General features: G+C 41.0%; 1 protein-coding gene across 3 annotated transcripts in view; it reads left to right on the top strand.

Annotated features, from left to right (window-relative positions):
- GRM1 (glutamate metabotropic receptor 1) overlaps nt 1–19345 on the top strand; it is a 181371-nt gene that overhangs the window by 138222 nt on the left and 23804 nt on the right. For all 3 annotated transcript variants that reach the window (XM_065630744.1, XM_065630746.1, XM_065630745.1), the window contains exons 5-7: nt 5291–5459; nt 7320–7446; nt 12988–13918. In XM_065630744.1, coding sequence (XP_065486816.1) covers nt 5291–5459; nt 7320–7446; nt 12988–13918 — 1227 coding nt within the window. The remainder of the gene's footprint in view (nt 1–5290; nt 5460–7319; nt 7447–12987; nt 13919–19345) is intronic.

The raw sequence follows: 19345 nt of genomic DNA, 5'->3' as shown, positions 1-19345 counted from the left end.
ATATTTCTCTGAGTGGATCAGAATGATAGAATTTTTTCCATCCATCATTTTGGTCTATAGCAAGGTTCATTTCTCTTGATTCCCTGGCCTTTTTAGAATTTGATGGGTTATTTTAAGTAGGGCTTTTTTTGTTGTTCCTCATTTATATTTTCACAGCTGAAGTTAGCAAGTTTGGGTAGGAAAGTTCAATTAACCTCTTTGTTATTCATGCTGTAATCCTTGGATCAGTCTGTGGCATTTGTGACGGGCAATATCATATCAGAGGATGGTTATGTGTATATGAAATGTGATCTTTACAGTCTGTCAGATCTTTCTATGCCAGCAGTGGTTTATGCCCATGCAGAATTGTATTTAGCTCCAGATTAGCTCTAGTGTTTCCACAGCTCCACATAAAAAAGCCCTTTGTGGATGAGTGAACGGACCATACCACTGTATCAATACCCAAAAGAGCTTTTGTACCTTTGTGAAATGAAAAGATGAACACCACATACACCACCTAAATACAGCAAAGAGAGCCAAATCTGAAATTTCCTAGTTTTTTAGCTTTTCTATGCCAGTGCAAGAATGTCACACAAAGATATAATAAGTTTTTTGGTATTATGTTACTATATCATGTGAATAAATCAACTTCACAAAATGGAATAAGTCAAAATTCCTTCTTAGAAGGCAACAACCTTCCTCACACTTTATTTTCAAAATCTGTGAGGTTTTCTGAGAAATTAACTCTTACAACCCCCTATTTACAAACATCGGGGTAAAGCAGATAGAAATGTCTGTAGTTATGTTTGCCTGACACTCACATAATTTCCTGTTTTGAACCCCTTACAGCTTTATCAAACCTTAACCATTTGTTTAGATATAACTCTTTATTTCTTGGCTCAATTCATGGTTTCAAGCTTTTATCAAAATGAGATGAAGCATGAAGCACTTTTTCAAAGGTTTATTTCTTCTGTGCAGAATCTTTTCTTTGAAGAGCTTTTATGCAGAAATGTGAAGCAGACCTTTATCAGAAGGGCAGAATCGCAGTCACTTAACAGACTGCACTGCCTCCAGGAAAAATGGCGTGGATATAGGTCTGGAAAATCAACAGTTTGTGCTTGCTATACTGTCATTAAGAACATGCTGGTAAAATTACTGAACTTTTTACTTTCATTGAATATCTCCCATTTCCTTTCTCAATAGTAATCATACCACTCAGATTCCCAGAAATGCCTGGAGAAGGTGTGAGCGCTGCAGTAGTCAACACCACATCCTTCTCTGGGCCTATGCAAGGGACAGAGGACAAATCCATTTTGAGTTCTTGTCTATTCTAGGGTAGCTGCCTACTTTTACCTTACGGCAGGTAGGAAGAAACTTCCGTCTCTAGGACAAACAATTTACACAGTCCTCTGACCATAAAACGCTATGTGACAATGGGCAGGAGAACTTTCAGTCCCTACACTGGACCTCTGATGTCTGGAGAAATGCTGAGGTCCACAAGCTAACAAATACATTGTTGTTCATTTTACCCTACCTAGACGTGGATGTAGACCCATATAAGTCTGTCTAGTTCAAAAATTCCAGTAGCCGTTCTGGCTTCAGACATGGCAACTCTGTCAACTCCAATTCTTCAAGTAAATTATCAAATGCATAATGCAAAGACTTCAAACTTGTATATAAAGGAATTTTTTGTCAAACATATGCGGTTATTTTGGAGTTTGGTTTCATGAGTGGTTGTTTTGGCCAGTTATATCCCAGCATTGCTCAACATTGCTGTTTTCCATTCTGCCTTCCAGGATAGCAGTCTGGTACTATGGCTATGGTCACATTGTCTCACAATATATCAGAGAGCTTGCTCTTATATTAAAAGAAGGGTTTATTTTCTTATCTACTGAATGTTTTCATGGCTTCTGAAAATGCTGCCACATGTGTGTGAAATTCAGCTGTCTCCATGGTCCTCACTCTCTTAGAGCTTCACAACTCCTGTCAAACCTGCTTCTTTTGGGGTAATAATTTTTAGCTTGAACATAGCCCAGAGCTGTTAAGGTTGTACATATGCAAACAAGGAGATGGGGTGAGGTATTCCAGCATTGAACTTGTCCTTACTGAAAGCAGAAATTTTTCATTAAGGGAAAGATGGAAAGGATAAACAACTTAAGCACATGTCCATATACCAAGTGTATTTGTTATACCACATTTTTCCACTTAAAATTCAAAGCTTCAAACATTGTACTACAACTTGTCATATGCAAGATAGTGTAAGAGCTTTTAGCCTGCATACTTTGTTTGTTCAGAGATAACTGATAGAAAAGGGAACAGGATTATAAGAACACATAAGAATGGCTTTCAACCTAAAACCATATCCCTGAAATTGCCAGCTCTTGATTGATATTGCATTAATGCCACTCTATGCCTTGTAATATATTTTTGCAAAAATGAAAACAGCCTATGCAGGTTCAATGTCAGGTTTTAGTAATCTTTTATTCCCCTTTCTGAGTTCATTTTCCAGCTCAGAGTAACTGATTTTGTATCAGTCTGATAGAAGGTCACACTGAAATCAAAGGAGGTTCTTCTTGCTAAGAAGAGACATGTACATTCCTGCTCAATTTTACTCCTGTCTGTTGAGTCTATATTTTAAAATACCCAGCTCTTATTGCTTCTTGCTATCCCAATTCTTCACAATCCTGAAAAAAGCATTCCTTTCTCTTTTTTTTTTTTTTTTAATGTTCTTCTTTTGCAAGAACTGGGATATGAGAAGGATTAGTTTCCTAGTGAAATTGATATTTACCTCTTTTCTAAGCAACTCCTCAATTAGTAGCCAATTGCCAACCAACGGAACTGCCTACTGCTTGGAGCTCCATTGAACTCAGCAGCAAGAGTCTCTTTTCCCATGTGACTCAGTGGAGCTCTGTAGTGGCATTGGCATTATCTGAGCATGCATATTTGCAAGACCGAAGTCTAAATATAGCTGTAAATATATGCCTCTTTAAATCATCTTTAACGTGAGAGTTTGCGAAGACTCATTTAGGAAAAACAGGCATCTAGAGAGTAATTCTAGCACCTCTTTCCTCTGTGAAGAGCAGAGAGTTGAAATTTTGCATATTTGAACCTCAGAGGGGAAAGGAAAGAAATGGATATGCCTCTCTCTTTGCCCACAACCAAGCAGCCCAGTTTTATTTATGGCTCATACTTTGCTTACCTTTCATTCTTAAAGCACACACAGATTAGCAACACTCCTAAACAGAAGATTTTTTTCGTTCTTTCCCCAGAGACTGAGACAATCCAGTAGATAAAAACTAGGCAGTAACTCCCAGGCTTGAAAAACAGAAGATGCTTTGTGATTTTCAGCTCCAGTGCTGATTTCTGGTTTTCAGCCTTCTCTTGTCCTTTTTTAAACAAAGCCCTCTCCTTTCTCCTCTTAAGAGGCCAGACTGTAGGTCCAGCTGCTTCTGTGATTCTTCTCTGTGCACTCTCCAATATTCATTATCCCATTCTTGCTTATTTCCTACTAAGAAATCACAAGACTTAATCACTGCTTTGCACAAGCCACATTCTATGGGTTAAAGAAGGAAATGAATAATTAGCAGTAAGGGATGTGCACATATCAGGTCCAACTCAGGGAAGGCAATGATGGAGGCAGGGGAGCTGAATAAATATTCAGCTTTATTGTACAGTGGTTTATGCTTCCTTTACATTAGCCTTGGGAAATTCTCTCCTACTTGCCTAGGGCAAGGAAGTAAATTCTGAGCTGCTAACTGTTCCGGACAGCCTCACTGGGTTGGGTAACATAAACACTTGAAGCGGTGCTTATGGTTAACTTATGGCATACCAGTTCAGTTAGTTTGAGCATTCCTACTGATTAGAACTCCCAGCAGGGGCTATACTGCAACCAACCTGTATGTAGGCACCAAGCAAATGTTTAAGACATCATGGCTGAAAAATACACCATCCAGACAGTGCCTGCATGTGCATCTTTAGCAAAGCTTTCCGTCTTTGATGCGCAGTTCTTCCTGGACACACACAACCTTTAACCGACAGTTTCATGTAAGCAGGGCAGGCAATCAGTAATTGTGTGGCAATCGGAGCTGTTGTTTCCCATGATTCTGCTACAAATCCTACAGTACCTGCTGTTTGCATGAAATTCTAGTCACAGAAATCACAGAAATCACAGAATGTTAGGGATTGGAAGGGACCTTAAAAGATCATCTAGTCCAATTCCCCCTGCCAGAGCAGGAACACCTAGGTGAGGTTACACAGGAAGGCGTCCAGGCGGGTTTTGAATGTCTCCAGAGAAGGAGACTCCACAACCTCCCTGGGCAGCCTGTTCCAGTGTTCCATCACCCTCACTGAGAAGAAGTTTTTTCTCAAATTTAAGTAGAACCTCTTGTGTTCCAGCTTGAACCCATTACCCCTTGTCTTACTGTTGGTTGTCACCGAGAAGAGCCTGGCTCCATCCTCGTGACACCCACCCTTTATATATTTATAAACATTGATGAAGTCACCCCTCAGTCTCCTCTTCTCCAAGCTAAAGAGACCCAGCTCCCTCAGCCTTTCCTCATAAGGGAGATGCTCCACTCCCTTCATCATCTTCGTGGCCCTGCGCTGGACTCTCTCCAGCAGTTCCCTGTCCTTCTTGAACTGGGGGGCCCAGAACTGGACACAATATTCCAGATGAGGTCTCACCAGGGCAGAGTAGAGGGGAAGGAGAACCTCTCTGGACCTACTAACCACCCCCCTTCTAATACACCCCAGGATGCCCTTGGCCTTCTTGGCCACAAGGGCACAGTGCTGGCTCATGGTCATCCTGCTGTCCACCAGGACCCCCAGGTCCCTTTCCCCTACACTACTCTCTAATAGGTCATTCTCCAACCTATACTGGAACCTGGAGTTGTTCCTGCCCAGATGTAAGACTCTACACTTTCTCTTGTTATATTTCATTAATTTTTTCCCCACCCAACTCTCCAGCCTGTCCAGGTCTCGCTGGATGGCAGCACAGCCTTCTGGTGTGTCAGCCACTCCTCCCAGCTTGGTGTCATCAGCAAACTTGCTGATAGTACACTCAATTCCCTCATCCAAGTCGTTGATGAAGATATTGAATAGTATTGGTCCCAGTACTGACCCTTGAAGCACTCCACTAGATACAGGCCTCCAACCAGACTCCACCTCATTGACCACGACTCTCTGGCTTCTTTCCTTCAGCTAGTCCCTGTTGTCAAGGAAATATTTATGAAGGCAGAAGGAGAAGGGCAAGGTATTTTTTTTTCCTTCATGTTGCAGGACAGTGACTCACTCTCTCTTTTTTCCCTTGCAGGTATGACATCATGAATCTGCAGTACATAGAGCCCAACCGCTACGACTATGTCCTCATTGGGACCTGGCACGAGGGCGTGCTCAACATTGACGACTACAGGATTCAGATGAACAAAAGTGGAATGGTCCGATCAGTGTGCAGCGAGCCTTGCTTGAAGGGCCAGATTAAGGTTTGCCTCACACTCTTTCTGCTATAGAAATGTGAATAACCAGTCAAAGTTTTTTCTCTAGACCAAAGCAAGCTACTTTCAAGCCAAGGGATAGGACTTCCTTTTCTTCAGGAAAGCCAAAAGTATAGAAAGGCTCCTAGGTTAACATCTTACTCTTACAATCCCATATATAGGCTCATGTTTTCTAAAATTGCCCTTTGTAGTGATGCAAAATCTAGTGTAATAGGATTTGAATTTTACCTTACGCAAGAAAGAACAAGATTTTCACTTAGTCATTGCCTACAACATTCAGTGGCTGTGATTCACTTGGAGGCTGATCCTGAAAATAACATGACCCAAGGGAATCCAATATTTAGTTCCAGCAATAACACCTGCAAGAAAAAAAAAAGCAAAAAAAAAAGCCTATTTGTATCTCATGTTCACAACAGGAGGTATGGAAACACAAATGAAATCACTCTGTGTTTACCAAACAGTAGCGCTTGTATCAAGCTGCAAATAATTTGCCACCTGCCATGTTTGGATGACATAAAGACATGTTCCACCACTATCAAAATGGTATGGATGCAGTGAGTTTAAAATGGCAGGAAGCCCATTCAGGAAAATCACCTTAGAGCAGACCTTCCTTTCTAATTTCATTTAATAAGCACATTTGCAGATTTTTAATTCTATATTGCTACTCTAAACAATAAGTGATTGATGATTTGGCAAAGATGTAGTGACATTCTCCAACAATCTTGGAGGGGAAACATTATTGGTGTTTACTACCCTCCCAAACATCTTTTCCCTGTTTTTGACATTATGCAGTTTGTGTATGTGTGTATATGTAAACATCATGCATACAAAATGCCAGCTTCAGCTCCCATTGAAGTCTATTGGACTCTCTCCACAGACTGCAGGAGGAAATGTTAGCAAAAAAGCCCACAAAGCCAGCATTCAATAAAACAAACATTTTATATTTCTCTACTGCACTTAGCTCTGCATATAGATGGATAGGAAGATCCTGGAGAGAAAGCCGGATTCCTCCTTCCTGGCAAACAGAGCCAGACTCTTTGCTGGAGGCCCTTGCGCTGGAGACATCCTTAATCTTTCTTTCAGCCTCAGCATAATGAAACTAGGTGTTAAGAAGAGGAAACTGTCTTTTCAACATTGGATCATTACGCTTAGCAGCCTTCACAGCAGAGAAAGATACAGCTTTCAGGGACACTTGTCTGCAAAAGAGCTGTTCTGAAGCATGCTTTTGGTCACTGCATGTTGGGTTTATTTTCTAGTAGAACCCATTGCATCCTTTTAGCAGTATATTTTTTGATGTGCTCTTATTTGAATTTCTATTGACACTAGTTTAATGAGCCCCCAAAAGACTTCCATGTAAATTGGAATTTATGTGTGTGTGCATGTTCTTGTCTATATATGTATATATATGCATGAATCACTCTCTGTTCTAACCTTGGACATTGTTTACTGTTTTTTTACTATGCAATAGGTATTAAGCATGGGCTGAACTATTTGTCCTGACCTGATCTATCTCTCAGATTAAGTCTCTTCTCAGTTTTGATTGAAAATATAACACTCACCATGCCTCTGTACCAAAGGGAAAATGGCTTTGTGCTTTTGACTCAGAACTGCTCCCACCAAACCAAAATAGAATTGTCACCAGAGATTATCCTTGAACTCTTAAGCACAAATTCTAATATGCAGGGTTAGATACAGAATCAGGATTCATGTTTTCCAGTTGTTTGAAACATGCTGTGCACGGGAATCCTGTCATATTTTAAACAATGCAGGAGGCATCTGTTTGCTGGGGGGGGTGGTGCTTCATTGTCTTATGAAGGTTCATAGCTGAGGATGTATTTTGCATTACAGGTGATCAGGAAAGGTGAAGTGAGTTGCTGCTGGATTTGCACTGCTTGCAAGGAGAATGAATTTGTTCAGGATGAATTCACATGCAAAGCCTGTGAGCTTGGCTGGTGGCCGAATGCTGACCTGACAGGTAGGGACACATCCTTCCAAACACATTCCCATTTTACAGGGCACATGGAGAATGATGTGTGGTGGAGAGTAAGGTGACAGGATGCAGAGATATAAAAGGCACATAATTAAACACACATCCCAATGCAGTTTAGGGTGAGTGAAAAGTGCTCTATCTTTTGGCTCTGTTCAACAGCAGTGACAAAAAAGACGGCAAAATTTCTACTGAGAAGAAATGACATAGCCTGTCTGTTCCTCCCTTTCAGTTAGCATAAGCGTTGATAAAGCTGTTAAGACTACTAATGAACCTAGCAGCATTTGCTGTAATTTTAGCAGTGATTATCACAGGAACTCAGTGCATCCTTGTCAGATTGGCTTGATACTCTTTCTGATCTTTCTATCATGCAATTAGCAATACTTTATCTGGGATTTCAGGCCATTTGGTAACTGACTACTAGACTTTTGTTTGGTATAGAGATCATTCTTACTGCACTAACCAGCAAGAGTAACATCAACAAAATTCTCAGAAAGGCTGGCAGAAGAAAGGGAAACAGATAAAATTGGTCTCCCTTGCATATATGCTTTGGATAAGTTGTATGCTATAGCATCTTTCTGTTATTTTGTACCTATCAAGGTTAATCTCCACACCTGCTCTGGGCTTTGCAGTAACCATTACCCCAAGAAAATAAGTTTAATGCAGTGAGAAGCATCAGCTTGACCTTGGGGTCTGCTTTGTATCACTGTAAAATACTACTGGCACCTCTGCCCCATGACGCGTCTGCAAATCTTGGCTTCCGGTATTCAGCAGGGCGTCATTCCTAGACAAAGGAACAATCTGACTACCTAGCTGATGATCAAATGTGCAACTTATCACATCTCTGTCCTTTAAAATGACTGGCTGGCAATTAGGCGTTGCTGCAGCGTTTAACACATAGACGAAGTACTGAAACCTTGATTAAATATTTCCAAGAGATGATGTTAAGCTGGTCACTGTAGCCAAGAGAGAGAATTTATTTTGAGAGAGAAAGCTGGCTACTTCTCCAGCTAAAAATATATTATTATTCACAATATACTGCGAAACTTGGCACATTGTCTATCTTGGTTTTCCATGGAAAATAAGCGACGGTCATGTCCCAGATGTGTGTGTATCTGCCTGTATCCCATAACTCTTACTCCAACACACTCTGCTCCCTCCTCCCCGCCTCTTCTCCTCTGGTGTGCAACTGAACCTACTCTAAACAGATTTGTCAGGATAAGGAAGTCTCAGCGATCATTCAGTTCCTTCATGTAAGTGGGTCGTATGAAGAGGAGTTCTTGAAAAATACCCTCTGTAAGACTCCCAATTGTGGAAAAAGTCTTGTATTACTAAACACCAGAAAATCCACAGCACCCTTCAGAAATGTCCTGACCATTGCAAAAGCTCATGTTTGACTCCTACCTCCTAGGCTACCAGTGTCTGGTCATTTCAAAGCAGATATCCATAGACAGCCGTGTTCTGTTAGTCTTGGAGGTTCACTGAATTGTTTGTATCTACTATTCAGGGAAGAAAACTGGGACTTAGTTTTAATCAATAAGGCAGAACAAGAACATAGTGAGAGATCAATGTGCACTTGAGCGAATACGGTTCAGTGCTACCAGCTGCCCAAAATAGCTCAAAACGGGGCATGTCAAAATGACAGGCACTGCTGAAAGGGGTTGAGGAAAGCATCAGTGCTGGAAAAAATCTCAGGGGCATGTTGCAATCTATTAACTTTTAATGAAATCAGTAGATGACCTGCTGATTTGCATTTCTTCTCAGCAAGGAGACCGAACGGCTGCTGTGCTAAAATCACAGTAGCATGAGCCAAATGACAGCATAGCCATCGACTGATTTCCTAGAGAACATCAAAATGGCAGTCTGCTCCTGCATGGTTTCTTCATTCTGTCTTATTGAGGAAAAAACTTCTTTTTTTAACCGTTGCAATTCATTTCCTTGAATTGCAGTACAAAGTATAAAGTTGTGAAAAGCAGCTGATGCCATCCTAATGTTTAGAAAAGGGAGACTGAGCTGGATAAATTCACGTTCTTGAACTTTGTGGAAGTCACCATTGGTACCATTTAATTTCGAATTCTCTTTTCTTGCTAGGATTTTTCCCCATCAAATGTATTTTTATAACTTGCTTTTGCGTGTTGTATTCATACCCTGCCAGTCACCATAGCACCTAGACACAGATGATAACATCTCACATTTCAGGTTGTTTTTCCCTTTGCCTTAAACTGTAAATGCTAAACATGTATCCAGTTTTAGTCCCATTTTCCATCACAGATGGAGGCTCTAAAATCATTAGTCCCTTTAAGAAACACGAAGCACATATTAACCCGTTTCCTAAGAAAAGCTTTTAAAGGTGTATATTCTCTCCATTTGAAATCAGTCTCTGTTGCTCAGCAATCCTTTCCTGACATTTTAATTTTATTTTCAAAAGTACAGATTTTTTTTTAAACTGCTTCCCCTAAATATGTGTTCATTGAAGCAGTCAGCAGGCACAAAGGATTTCTCACCACAAATGATAAAAACCTGACCTGACAAATAGTCACTAAAACCAGTATCTTAAGGCCTTGTGCCAAGAAGAGATATCTTTTATCAGAATCTAATAGAAGAAGAATGAATGTCAAGCTAGTAAACCCAGTTTTCATAAATCATCTTAAATAAGCAATAAAACAAGGTAGGACAGGAAGATTTATGGAGTTATTATGAAATGAATCATAAAGGTTTGGGGCCATCAGTTTCCTGGGATGTGTTAATGACCTCAGAAAACATCCTATATTATCTTATTGGTCTTGCAGTATGAATATAATAAAATTTAAAAAAAAAAAAAAAAAGAGATTAACCTTCTACTCTAGGAAATGATTCATGGTTAAAGTGCAGGGAAAATAGTAGATGAAAGCTACCAAACGGCTTTCAGCTTTTTACTGGAAACTTTTAACTGTGAAGCTTTTGTCACTAATTATCTGATTTTTTGAGGTTTTGATTAGTTGTTGTGGGGATTTTGGTGTTTGTTTGTTTTGTTTTGCTTTGTTTTTTAACCTCTAAGTACACCATTTCCCGGGTAGCCTCCCCCAGTCTCAACAAGGTTCCCAAGCCCGGCTTCTCCTAGCTGGGAAATGACCCACCTTCACAGGTGCTGACAACCAACAACTGTTTGCTGATATAAGCAGTGCAGGCAGCTTTTTGCAATGCTTGTATCATATGTGGCTCTTGGGGCTTGCTAGTGCACAGGAATTACACTGATTTAACGAAACAAATTTCTAATACCTTACACAGGATAAGCTTAAAGCAATCAATAGGCTTAACTACCATGCTGAATCAGGGCTAAGGCTCTGAAAATATAATTTAAGATGGAATAATATGAGTATGGCTTGATGTTGCTAAGCTTAAAACCCACATTGAAACTTAACCCTCCCAACAACCATAGACTGGCTTCTTGTTTCAGAAGAGCTTTGCGTGTATTAATCAACAAGCAGGAGCTTCTGAATCTGTCTTTTATTAAATCAGAAAGGAGACAACTTCCACTCAGGGCTGCTGTGGCAAATGACCAGATGTTCCCACTTCTGATAAAAAGCTTTTCCTTCATATTTCAACATAAAAATACCAGTTGGAAGAATGGGTTTCCTCACCTGTCTGAGTCTTGAACAGACCACTTTGAGCAAAACAGAATTCTTTTAGTTTATAAAAGAAGACCTCCAGTTGCACCTGCTATAATTTCTACTGTTTGTGATGTTACAGATACGTGTAACATTAACTGTAGTTAAGTCAGCCTGGTACTCTTAGAGACAGAGTACAGAATTATAAGACATTCCTTCAGTTCATATGACATTGGCAGACATTAAAAGTTCGAGCAGAAATTTTCCATGTCAGGAGTCTGCCCCAGGCTGATTTTTTTTTAAATTTCAACAAAAACCCATTTTTTCTTCTTCTGTTTCTCAAAATGAGGTTACAGTAATACTGTTCAACCCTGATCCATACATCTGCTCACATCTCCTATATTTGGAAAGAAGGACTTAACATTTTGGTAGAGGTATCAGTTGGTAATTTCCTGTCACCCTGTGGAAGATGCATATAAATTGAGAAAAACCGTGGGCCTCAGAAGTTTTTAGTTCATAGAGGTTGGTTTCTGCAGATATACTCTATACTGAGGAGGATGAGTCTGAGCATGACTTCTGCTCATCACAATATCAGGGCCCTTGCTAAGATTTAGCAGCAAAACTGAGAGGCAAAAAATGCCTTTCTTATAAGGTCACCAATATCGGCGCCTTTTCCCGGCTCTTCTTAGCTGCATCCAACCATCCATACAGGCAGAGGTGATGAGCAGCTGGTCCAGAAAGTGAAAAGCTGGACTAGCAGTGTCTGTAATGAAGACACCTGGGTGAAGAGGTGACTGCCTAGAAAAAAAACTGAACTGGAAAGGGAACTGAGATGGGGATGGTGAGGGACTGGGAGGAAAGATATTTGAGAGGTGGGGGAAAGGCACAAAAGGTGATCTGGGGCCAAGGGAAACTGAAGGAGGACAGAAACAAGAAGCAGAAGTGGCCATGGATACTTACCTTGGGATACAGAAACATGTTAAAAGCATTTTGGCACTAGCAAGTCAAGAACAGAATTTAGGAAATGCCCGAATGAAGATTTTCAGTAACTCAGCTTCACAGCCATAACATCGTATTAACATGGAGGATTTTTTTTTTTAATGTTTGTTGCTGGTATTACCTCTTCAGCACAGTGAGGAGGGTAGCCAGAAGATCCTTTATCCTGAGTGTGGGAGAGAGCAATTATTTCAGATGATATCTATGTTTGCACATCTGTACTAGTTATAAAGGAGAGCTTTTGCAGTTGTTTTTTGAAGGCATGCATATTTTGTGGGTTTGACTTTTCCATAAGAATTAAATTACATTATTTAGTGAAAAAACAATGAGCAGAACTTTTGACAAAATGAGAATAAGGTAATGTTAAGGGAAAAAAAGCAGAAATTAACTGAAAAGCTACAGTACCTATGGTGTAGTTCCATCACATCTGGATTCATTACTGTTTTCTTGCCTACAGATCTCTAAGTAATTTCTATTATTTGTAAAATCACCCTCACAAAAATGCCGTGGGTCAAGTTATAGTGATTTTGATGAAGATTAAAATAAGTTAGCCTGAGGAGGTCAAAATGCTACATGTTCTGATTTATAGCAATCCTTTCCTTGATGAAATGAAGGGATGGTGCTGACTTTTTCTGGGTTCTGTTCCCAGCTCTGCCTTTGATATGCTGGGCTGGTCAGCAGGTATCTCAAGAAAAATTAGGAAAGAATTTCCAAATCTCATTTCCTTTTGTAGCATCATAAGCAAATGTTTGGGACACCTAAAACTGATGGCTTTATTTTGAATATATTTCATCCAAATTTCCCACACTGCAGCTGACTCCTTTGTAAAATGGTTTGCACACAGGCATAAGCTAATGTTTGGATTATATTGGGAGCCAGAAGCAAAAGGTTCTTTCTTCAAGCAGTAATCCTTTCTAACACTCTGTTTCTTTTCTGTACACTGCAGGCTGTGAACCCATCCCTGTAAAGTACCTCCAATGGAGCAATATAGAATCTATTGTGGCTGTGGTCTTTTCCTGCCTGGGGATCCTGGTCACCATGTTTGTCACCCTTATCTTTGTGCTCTACAGGGACACTCCTGTTGTCAAATCCTCCAGTCGGGAGCTCTGCTATATTATCCTTGCTGGTATCTTTCTGGGTTATGTCTGCCCTTTCACCCTTATAGCTAAACCCACCACGACATCCTGCTACCTCCAGCGCCTTCTGGTGGGTCTCTCCTCTGCCATGTGCTATTCTGCCCTTGTGACCAAAACCAACCGTATTGCTCGCATCCTGGCAGGCAGCAAAAAGAAGATCTGTACCCGCAAGCCGCGTTTCATGAGTGCATGGGCCCAAGTGGTCATTGCATCCATTTTGATCAGCGTGCAGTTGACGCTGGTGATCACGTTGATCATCCTGGAGCCCCCAATGCCCATCCTCTCCTACCCCAGCATTAAGGAAGTTTACCTTATCTGCAACACCAGCAACCTAGGCGTCGTAGCTCCCGTGGGCTACAATGGACTCCTTATCATGAGCTGCACGTACTATGCCTTCAAGACTCGCAATGTGCCTGCCAATTTCAATGAGGCCAAGTACATTGCATTCACCATGTACACCACTTGTATCATCTGGCTGGCCTTTGTGCCTATCTATTTTGGAAGCAACTACAAGATCATCACCACCTGTTTTGCAGTGAGTCTGAGCGTGACAGTGGCACTGGGGTGCATGTTCACTCCTAAGATGTACATCATCATAGCCAAGCCTGAGAGGAATGTCCGCAGTGCCTTCACCACTTCAGATGTGGTGCGTATGCATGTCGGGGATGGCAAGGCACCTTGCAAGTCCAACACTTTCCTCAACATATTCCGAAGAAAGAAGCCAGGGGCCGGAAACCCAAAGTAAGTGACTGACTGCAGGTACACATCTATCTGTTTATGTCCCTCTCTTTGCCACCCTCTCTTGGTTGACCATAGTCTGCTGAATAGTAAGGTATGTGACAGTTTTACATCTCACACGTAGTGGAAGAGGTGGAAATGATCCTTTAGATCTAAGCCTCAGATGGATATTGACATGTTGCTTCTTATTTTCTCTCCTGCTCTAAAGGCAGCCCTGTACACAACTCCCTCTGCCTCTGGGACAGGTCAGGCAGTGGCAATGAAGCTCCACCGGCAGCTTCTCCCATCTCTCCATGCACGTGGTGGGGATCTCGCGCCCCTACGTTCAGTTGCTCTCTATTATGTTCAAACTGAGGTGCTACTGTAGCCTTTTGGGAAAGGGGAGTAGAAATCTATGTGTGAGTGGTTGTAAATCATGTGTACTTGTCTAAGGCCACTGGGATGTCTGTGTGAAAGCTAAGGATTTAACATTAGTTTTTAAGGTAGTGTTTTGTGACAGTCCTCATGATTGTGATCCAAAAGCGCCCTTCATATTATCCCTATGCTCTATTTAATATTCAGAGCTACGAGCAATACTCTTAGTCATCACTAGTGTAAACTTGTCCATGTTCTCAAACACAGTGTTGCTGTGAAAGTTGCAGAAGTCAACTGGTGGTGAAAATGAACTTGCATCCACATCTGTTGAACCTGTTATTTTCCTTGTTAATAATTAAAAGCAACCCAGCTGCAACAGAGGGGGAGAGAGAACTGTTACTTCAAACAGCATTTCCCTGTGATCAGCTGTCTGAACATTTGCACTCTTTATTATCTTATTGCTTTTTAATCTTTAAAGAAGCACCACAGAGCTAGGCTTGAGCTTAGATTATTTTTGTCCCAATTAAAAAATTAACAGAAAAATAAAGAACCACTGAAGGCTACATTTCTGAGATTCCTGATAGAATTAAGTTAACTTCCAGCTATTTGGGATCTGTAGGTTTCTGAGTCACTCGAGTTGGTTTTGATTCAGTTTGCATAAGAACCTGGAGATGGAAGGGGTAAGGATAGAGGTAATAGCATAGAAAATCCATGCTGTGATCAACTTTGCCTTTGTGCTGCTTCAATAGTTTTTATTTTGTTGCCAGACAGGAGGCGGAAAGATAAAGGAATGGAGACGTAAGTAACCCAACTGTACAGCTCAGTGTACCATGGAGGCCATGATAAGGCTGCCAGTTCAATGCTCAATGGAGAGGGAGCTGGGAGTGGCAGGCAGCCCTGGGAGCCCCCCATGCAGGGAGGTGGCCAAAATTCTCTGTAGATCAAAAGCTTGAATTCCATGCAAATAGCAAGTTGGAGACTGATCCACCTTCCTCTGACTCTATGGAAGTTGGATGGGGTCTTACATGTCTGTTAGAAACTAGTGTGTTGTCTCTGCAGCATAGTCTCTGGTTAATACTGTTGGTATCTTTAAGATGATGTCTGACAATAAAAAGGACTAATGAGTAATTAGATCATGAGAAACTTAGTAACTAATTCTTTGTTGTGCTTACTGTTCTACTTCCACAAAAAAAAAAAAAAAAGTATTTTAAAAGGTCCAAATGAAATATGTTTGGAATACAGTTCGTAATATGAGAAAATATTTCATCCTGTTCAAAAAATGAGCTTTTCCCTCAGCATTGTCACCATAAAAAAACCAACAGGACTTACCTGAGCTTTTTAACAATTTGTTTATTGACTTCTCTGTTAAACCTGTTTGAGTGGTACAAAGTGAAAAAGCCCTCCAGAATTTCAAGGCACTCTTCTAAACTAAAAGCTCAACACCTAGTTAATATGCTTTTTTGTCTGAAGTTAAGCCTCCAGATCTTTTACACAGCAAAATCCAAACCTCTGACCTAAATCTCTTGTGCAGTTACCGCTATGTTCTTCACCTAAACCAGCAGAGATATGGAGGTGTGCCAGGCTGGCTGATGGAGAAGGACAGCAAACCTCTCTGTACATGGGCATGAAGAACTGAAAGCTGTGTAGTATACAAACATGCAGCTTTGGAAATAAAGTCACCAAACAGTGCAAAAAGTCATTTCAGGGCTTTGGAGGGTATTTTAGCTCCTAGCAGAGTTCATCACAAAGCTTGTAAGGACATTGCACTGACACAGATAAAGAAGTGTGAGTCACTGAGGAAACCAAGAAGGAAAAAGTAGAATTTGCTGGAGCCTTTGAAGCCCCTAGATAACTTAAATATGTAGTCAGGTCCTTCCCAAAACAGGACTCGAAAGTACTGGAACATGTTTAATGCCCACAGGAATGGCCTCTGATTTTTCAATGTGTTGGTTTTGTTTGTTGGTTTTTTCATTTCCTATCAAAATCTGGGATTTATTTGCCAGTTTTTCAGCAATTCAGATCCCTGAGCATGTTGCTCTGCTTCTTGATTCTGTAATTGTCCCTCCCTACGGCCACATTTTTCTGTCTGCAAGTGGTCAGCAGTGCTTCACTCAAAAGATTTCTTTTCCAGCTGTCTTACAACAACTTTGCATCCATTTTCTTGTTATTTCTTCTCTCTCTTCCTAGCTTGTTTTTGTTTTTCAACTTTTCAGTTTTCATCTCTTTTCCTGTCTCCATCAAACCTTTCCTCTGCTAATCTAGTGAATTCCAATTCCTAAACAGAAAAGCGGCACCCATCTAAATTAAATTGGTATGCAGATATAGAGTTAAATTGAGTTAGTTTTAAAAATGGAAACTAATTTACATTTACAAGGGCAAGTCGAACATATAATAAGTCTTGATAAAGCACTCATATGCAAGGTTGTGCTCTTAGTTTAACTAGTATAGCTTGGGGACTAGAGCTAGCCAAGCCACTCTTTCTTTTTCCTTCCTAAAGTAGAGCAAAAGAATTACCCAAGGAAGTCTATTAACACAGCATATATTAGTCAGTTCAAAACCTTCAGCTACATCTGGTGCTGATACGGAAGCCAGAAAATCCTCTTGAAAAATGTCTGTCCCAGCTGTATTACGAACACTTTCAATGAAAATGAACTGTTTAGTAACATTGCTCTTCACTTAAATAACAAGCACGCTGCCTTTACTGATCTGTTGCATTCTAAAGATGCTGTATGCAACCAGGAGGGTTTGAACTCTGTCTTATTCGGTTGAATTGAACCATGCGCAACTACAGGCAGCATTGTTTTAAATAAAGCTAGTCGAGAACTTTTCAGTCGAATATGTTTTCCATTAGAAAATTCTAACTTCTCAAAACTGGTCTTTGATGGTAGGGATCCTTTCAGAGCCAGAGAGACTTTCTTTTTTTCCCAGGGAGGGATGAAGGCATTGGGAAAGTGTGAGGGAACTTCACCCCAACAGCCATTAGTTAAGGCACTCAAGTTACAAGCATCAGCTTCACTTTCCAGGTGAATACCCTATAAGCGAGCTATGTACTGCTCCAGGGCAAGTCTCCTCCTTTCTCTGTCTTCTTGAACAGAAATGTGTCCTGGAACAGACAAAAAAAAAATCCTGATGCAAACCCTAGAGAAATACTTTGTATTATTCTGTGATAGAACTTTAATCTGGGTCTGAGAGATCCCTTGCGAGTGTCTTCAGTACTGAGCTGCTGTCAGTCTCACCCTCTTGTCAAATGAATATTTAAATATTTATAAAAAATGGAGCAGCTCCATCTGGAGAGACTGATATCTTCTGCTTTTATTGAAGCTTTGTGGGGACATTTATTGTTTGAGTTTGCTGCTTGATGACATTATGAGATCCTAGCTCTTACAGGATGATGACATAGCAGCATTTTTTAGGAGAGCCTTTTTAATTATGTTTTGTTTTTCTTTTTCCCCAGCTGTGAGATTGCAACTTTTGGATATGGATCTTGCTGTGATCATTAGCCTTGTTCTTGGCCATAAATGTTACTTCAGTGTGTGAGGCTCGATCAGCTTGAAGAGCAGCACTCCTGTACAGTGCGTGTGTGATTGCTTCCCTGAGGAAGCAATGCTCCTTTCTGTACTACACGTAGAAAATATAACCAGTGACACTGAAGATCTCGCTGATCTTGAGGAGGGTTCAGGAAAAACTTTCTCCAGCCACTGCTTGGACCTTACTCAATGTGCAGGAGGCTGGAGCCAGGCCTGTGGCCTGCAGGTCTGTTGTGTTACTTTTCTATAGTCCACAGACTCACTTCAAATAGAGCTTGAGCCACAGAGCAAGGCTCACCTCTTCTCTCATGCTTCTTGTGGGCTACAGTGGCATGAGAAGGATCAGTGCTGCAGAGAGGACCACAGGGGATAAGTTTGTTGTGCATCTTTAGGTAATTACCTCCAGGTTTGATGGCAATGCTTAGCTGCTGCCTCAGACCACGTATAAATTATTTTAAATTTATGGTTGAGGCCCCAGGTCTGGACACCATTTTAGTGCATTCTTAGTCAGAGTAAGTAAGGATTTAGCTGTCAATATAAGCTGTGTAGCAAAATCTGAGTTGATGAGAAGGCCAACTAGCAAGACTCACTGAGTGGCCAGGACTCCACATGAATGCATAAACCACCTGCTTCCTCCAGTGTAATTTTAATATATTTGTATTCATTTATGTTTCCTCCAGCTCTCTTCCTTCAGAAATGAATGACTGTTTTAAAATGTTTTCAAATATATACTTTTTATCATCTTTTTATCATGTTTTGGCAGTCCATGCCACTAGGCTGCTCTCAGAGGCATCCACTCTAAGTAGTGTCCATGCAGTCATCTGGACCAAGGATCTCTCAAAATAGCTTGATTTTATTCCAATAAAAAGTGTCGCATAACCCAACATCCCCTAGTGGGTTCTGCCTGCTTCCTTTACAGGAGTCTGCTCCTGTTCTTCGTTCTCTCGTGCTCTGCACTGGGTCCCTACATGCATTTTTTTAACTGGGAATCAGGTTTTTCAGTTACCTCTAGTAACACATACCTGTTCCCTTACCAGGTCTTAGGGAACCATCTGCTTTTTTGTCTTGCCAGTTATAAAATTATCTCCAGGTATTCTTAAGTTACTCTTTTTCCTTAAACTGACTTGCTGAGTTGCCATTTCATCTTGAGCAAGCTGTGCTGACATGCCGTGTTTTTCTGGGACTCATTTCACTTGGCGACTCACAGTCCACAACGGCTTTTGGGCTCCTCAGCTCCTTCATTTTCAAAGCCTCCCACAGACATGCAGCAAGGGGAATCTCACCATAAGTACGTCCAGAAGGCAGGACGTTTTGTTTCACTGTTTGTTCGTGGTGGTGGGAGGAGACAAATGCGCCGTGCAGCACAGCAAGAGCTGGAGCTTCCAGAAACAGAGAGTAAATGTTACAGCGTGTTCAGTTGCAGTCATACAAATGCAGATCTTTTACAGTCCCTCACTTGATCTGACTTGAGTGCGTCGTCATAGGAAGAGATGCTCAGAAGTATTCCCTCTTCTCGCTCTCCCATTACTACTCCATGCAGTCAATATGC

The sequence above is a fragment of the Caloenas nicobarica genome, chromosome 3 (genome assembly GCF_036013445.1).
Source record: "Caloenas nicobarica isolate bCalNic1 chromosome 3, bCalNic1.hap1, whole genome shotgun sequence".
In the NCBI taxonomy this organism is placed as follows: Eukaryota; Metazoa; Chordata; class Aves; order Columbiformes; family Columbidae; genus Caloenas; species Caloenas nicobarica.
Note: the sequence above shows the minus strand (reverse complement) of the source record. Positions and strands in the feature narration are given on the sequence as shown.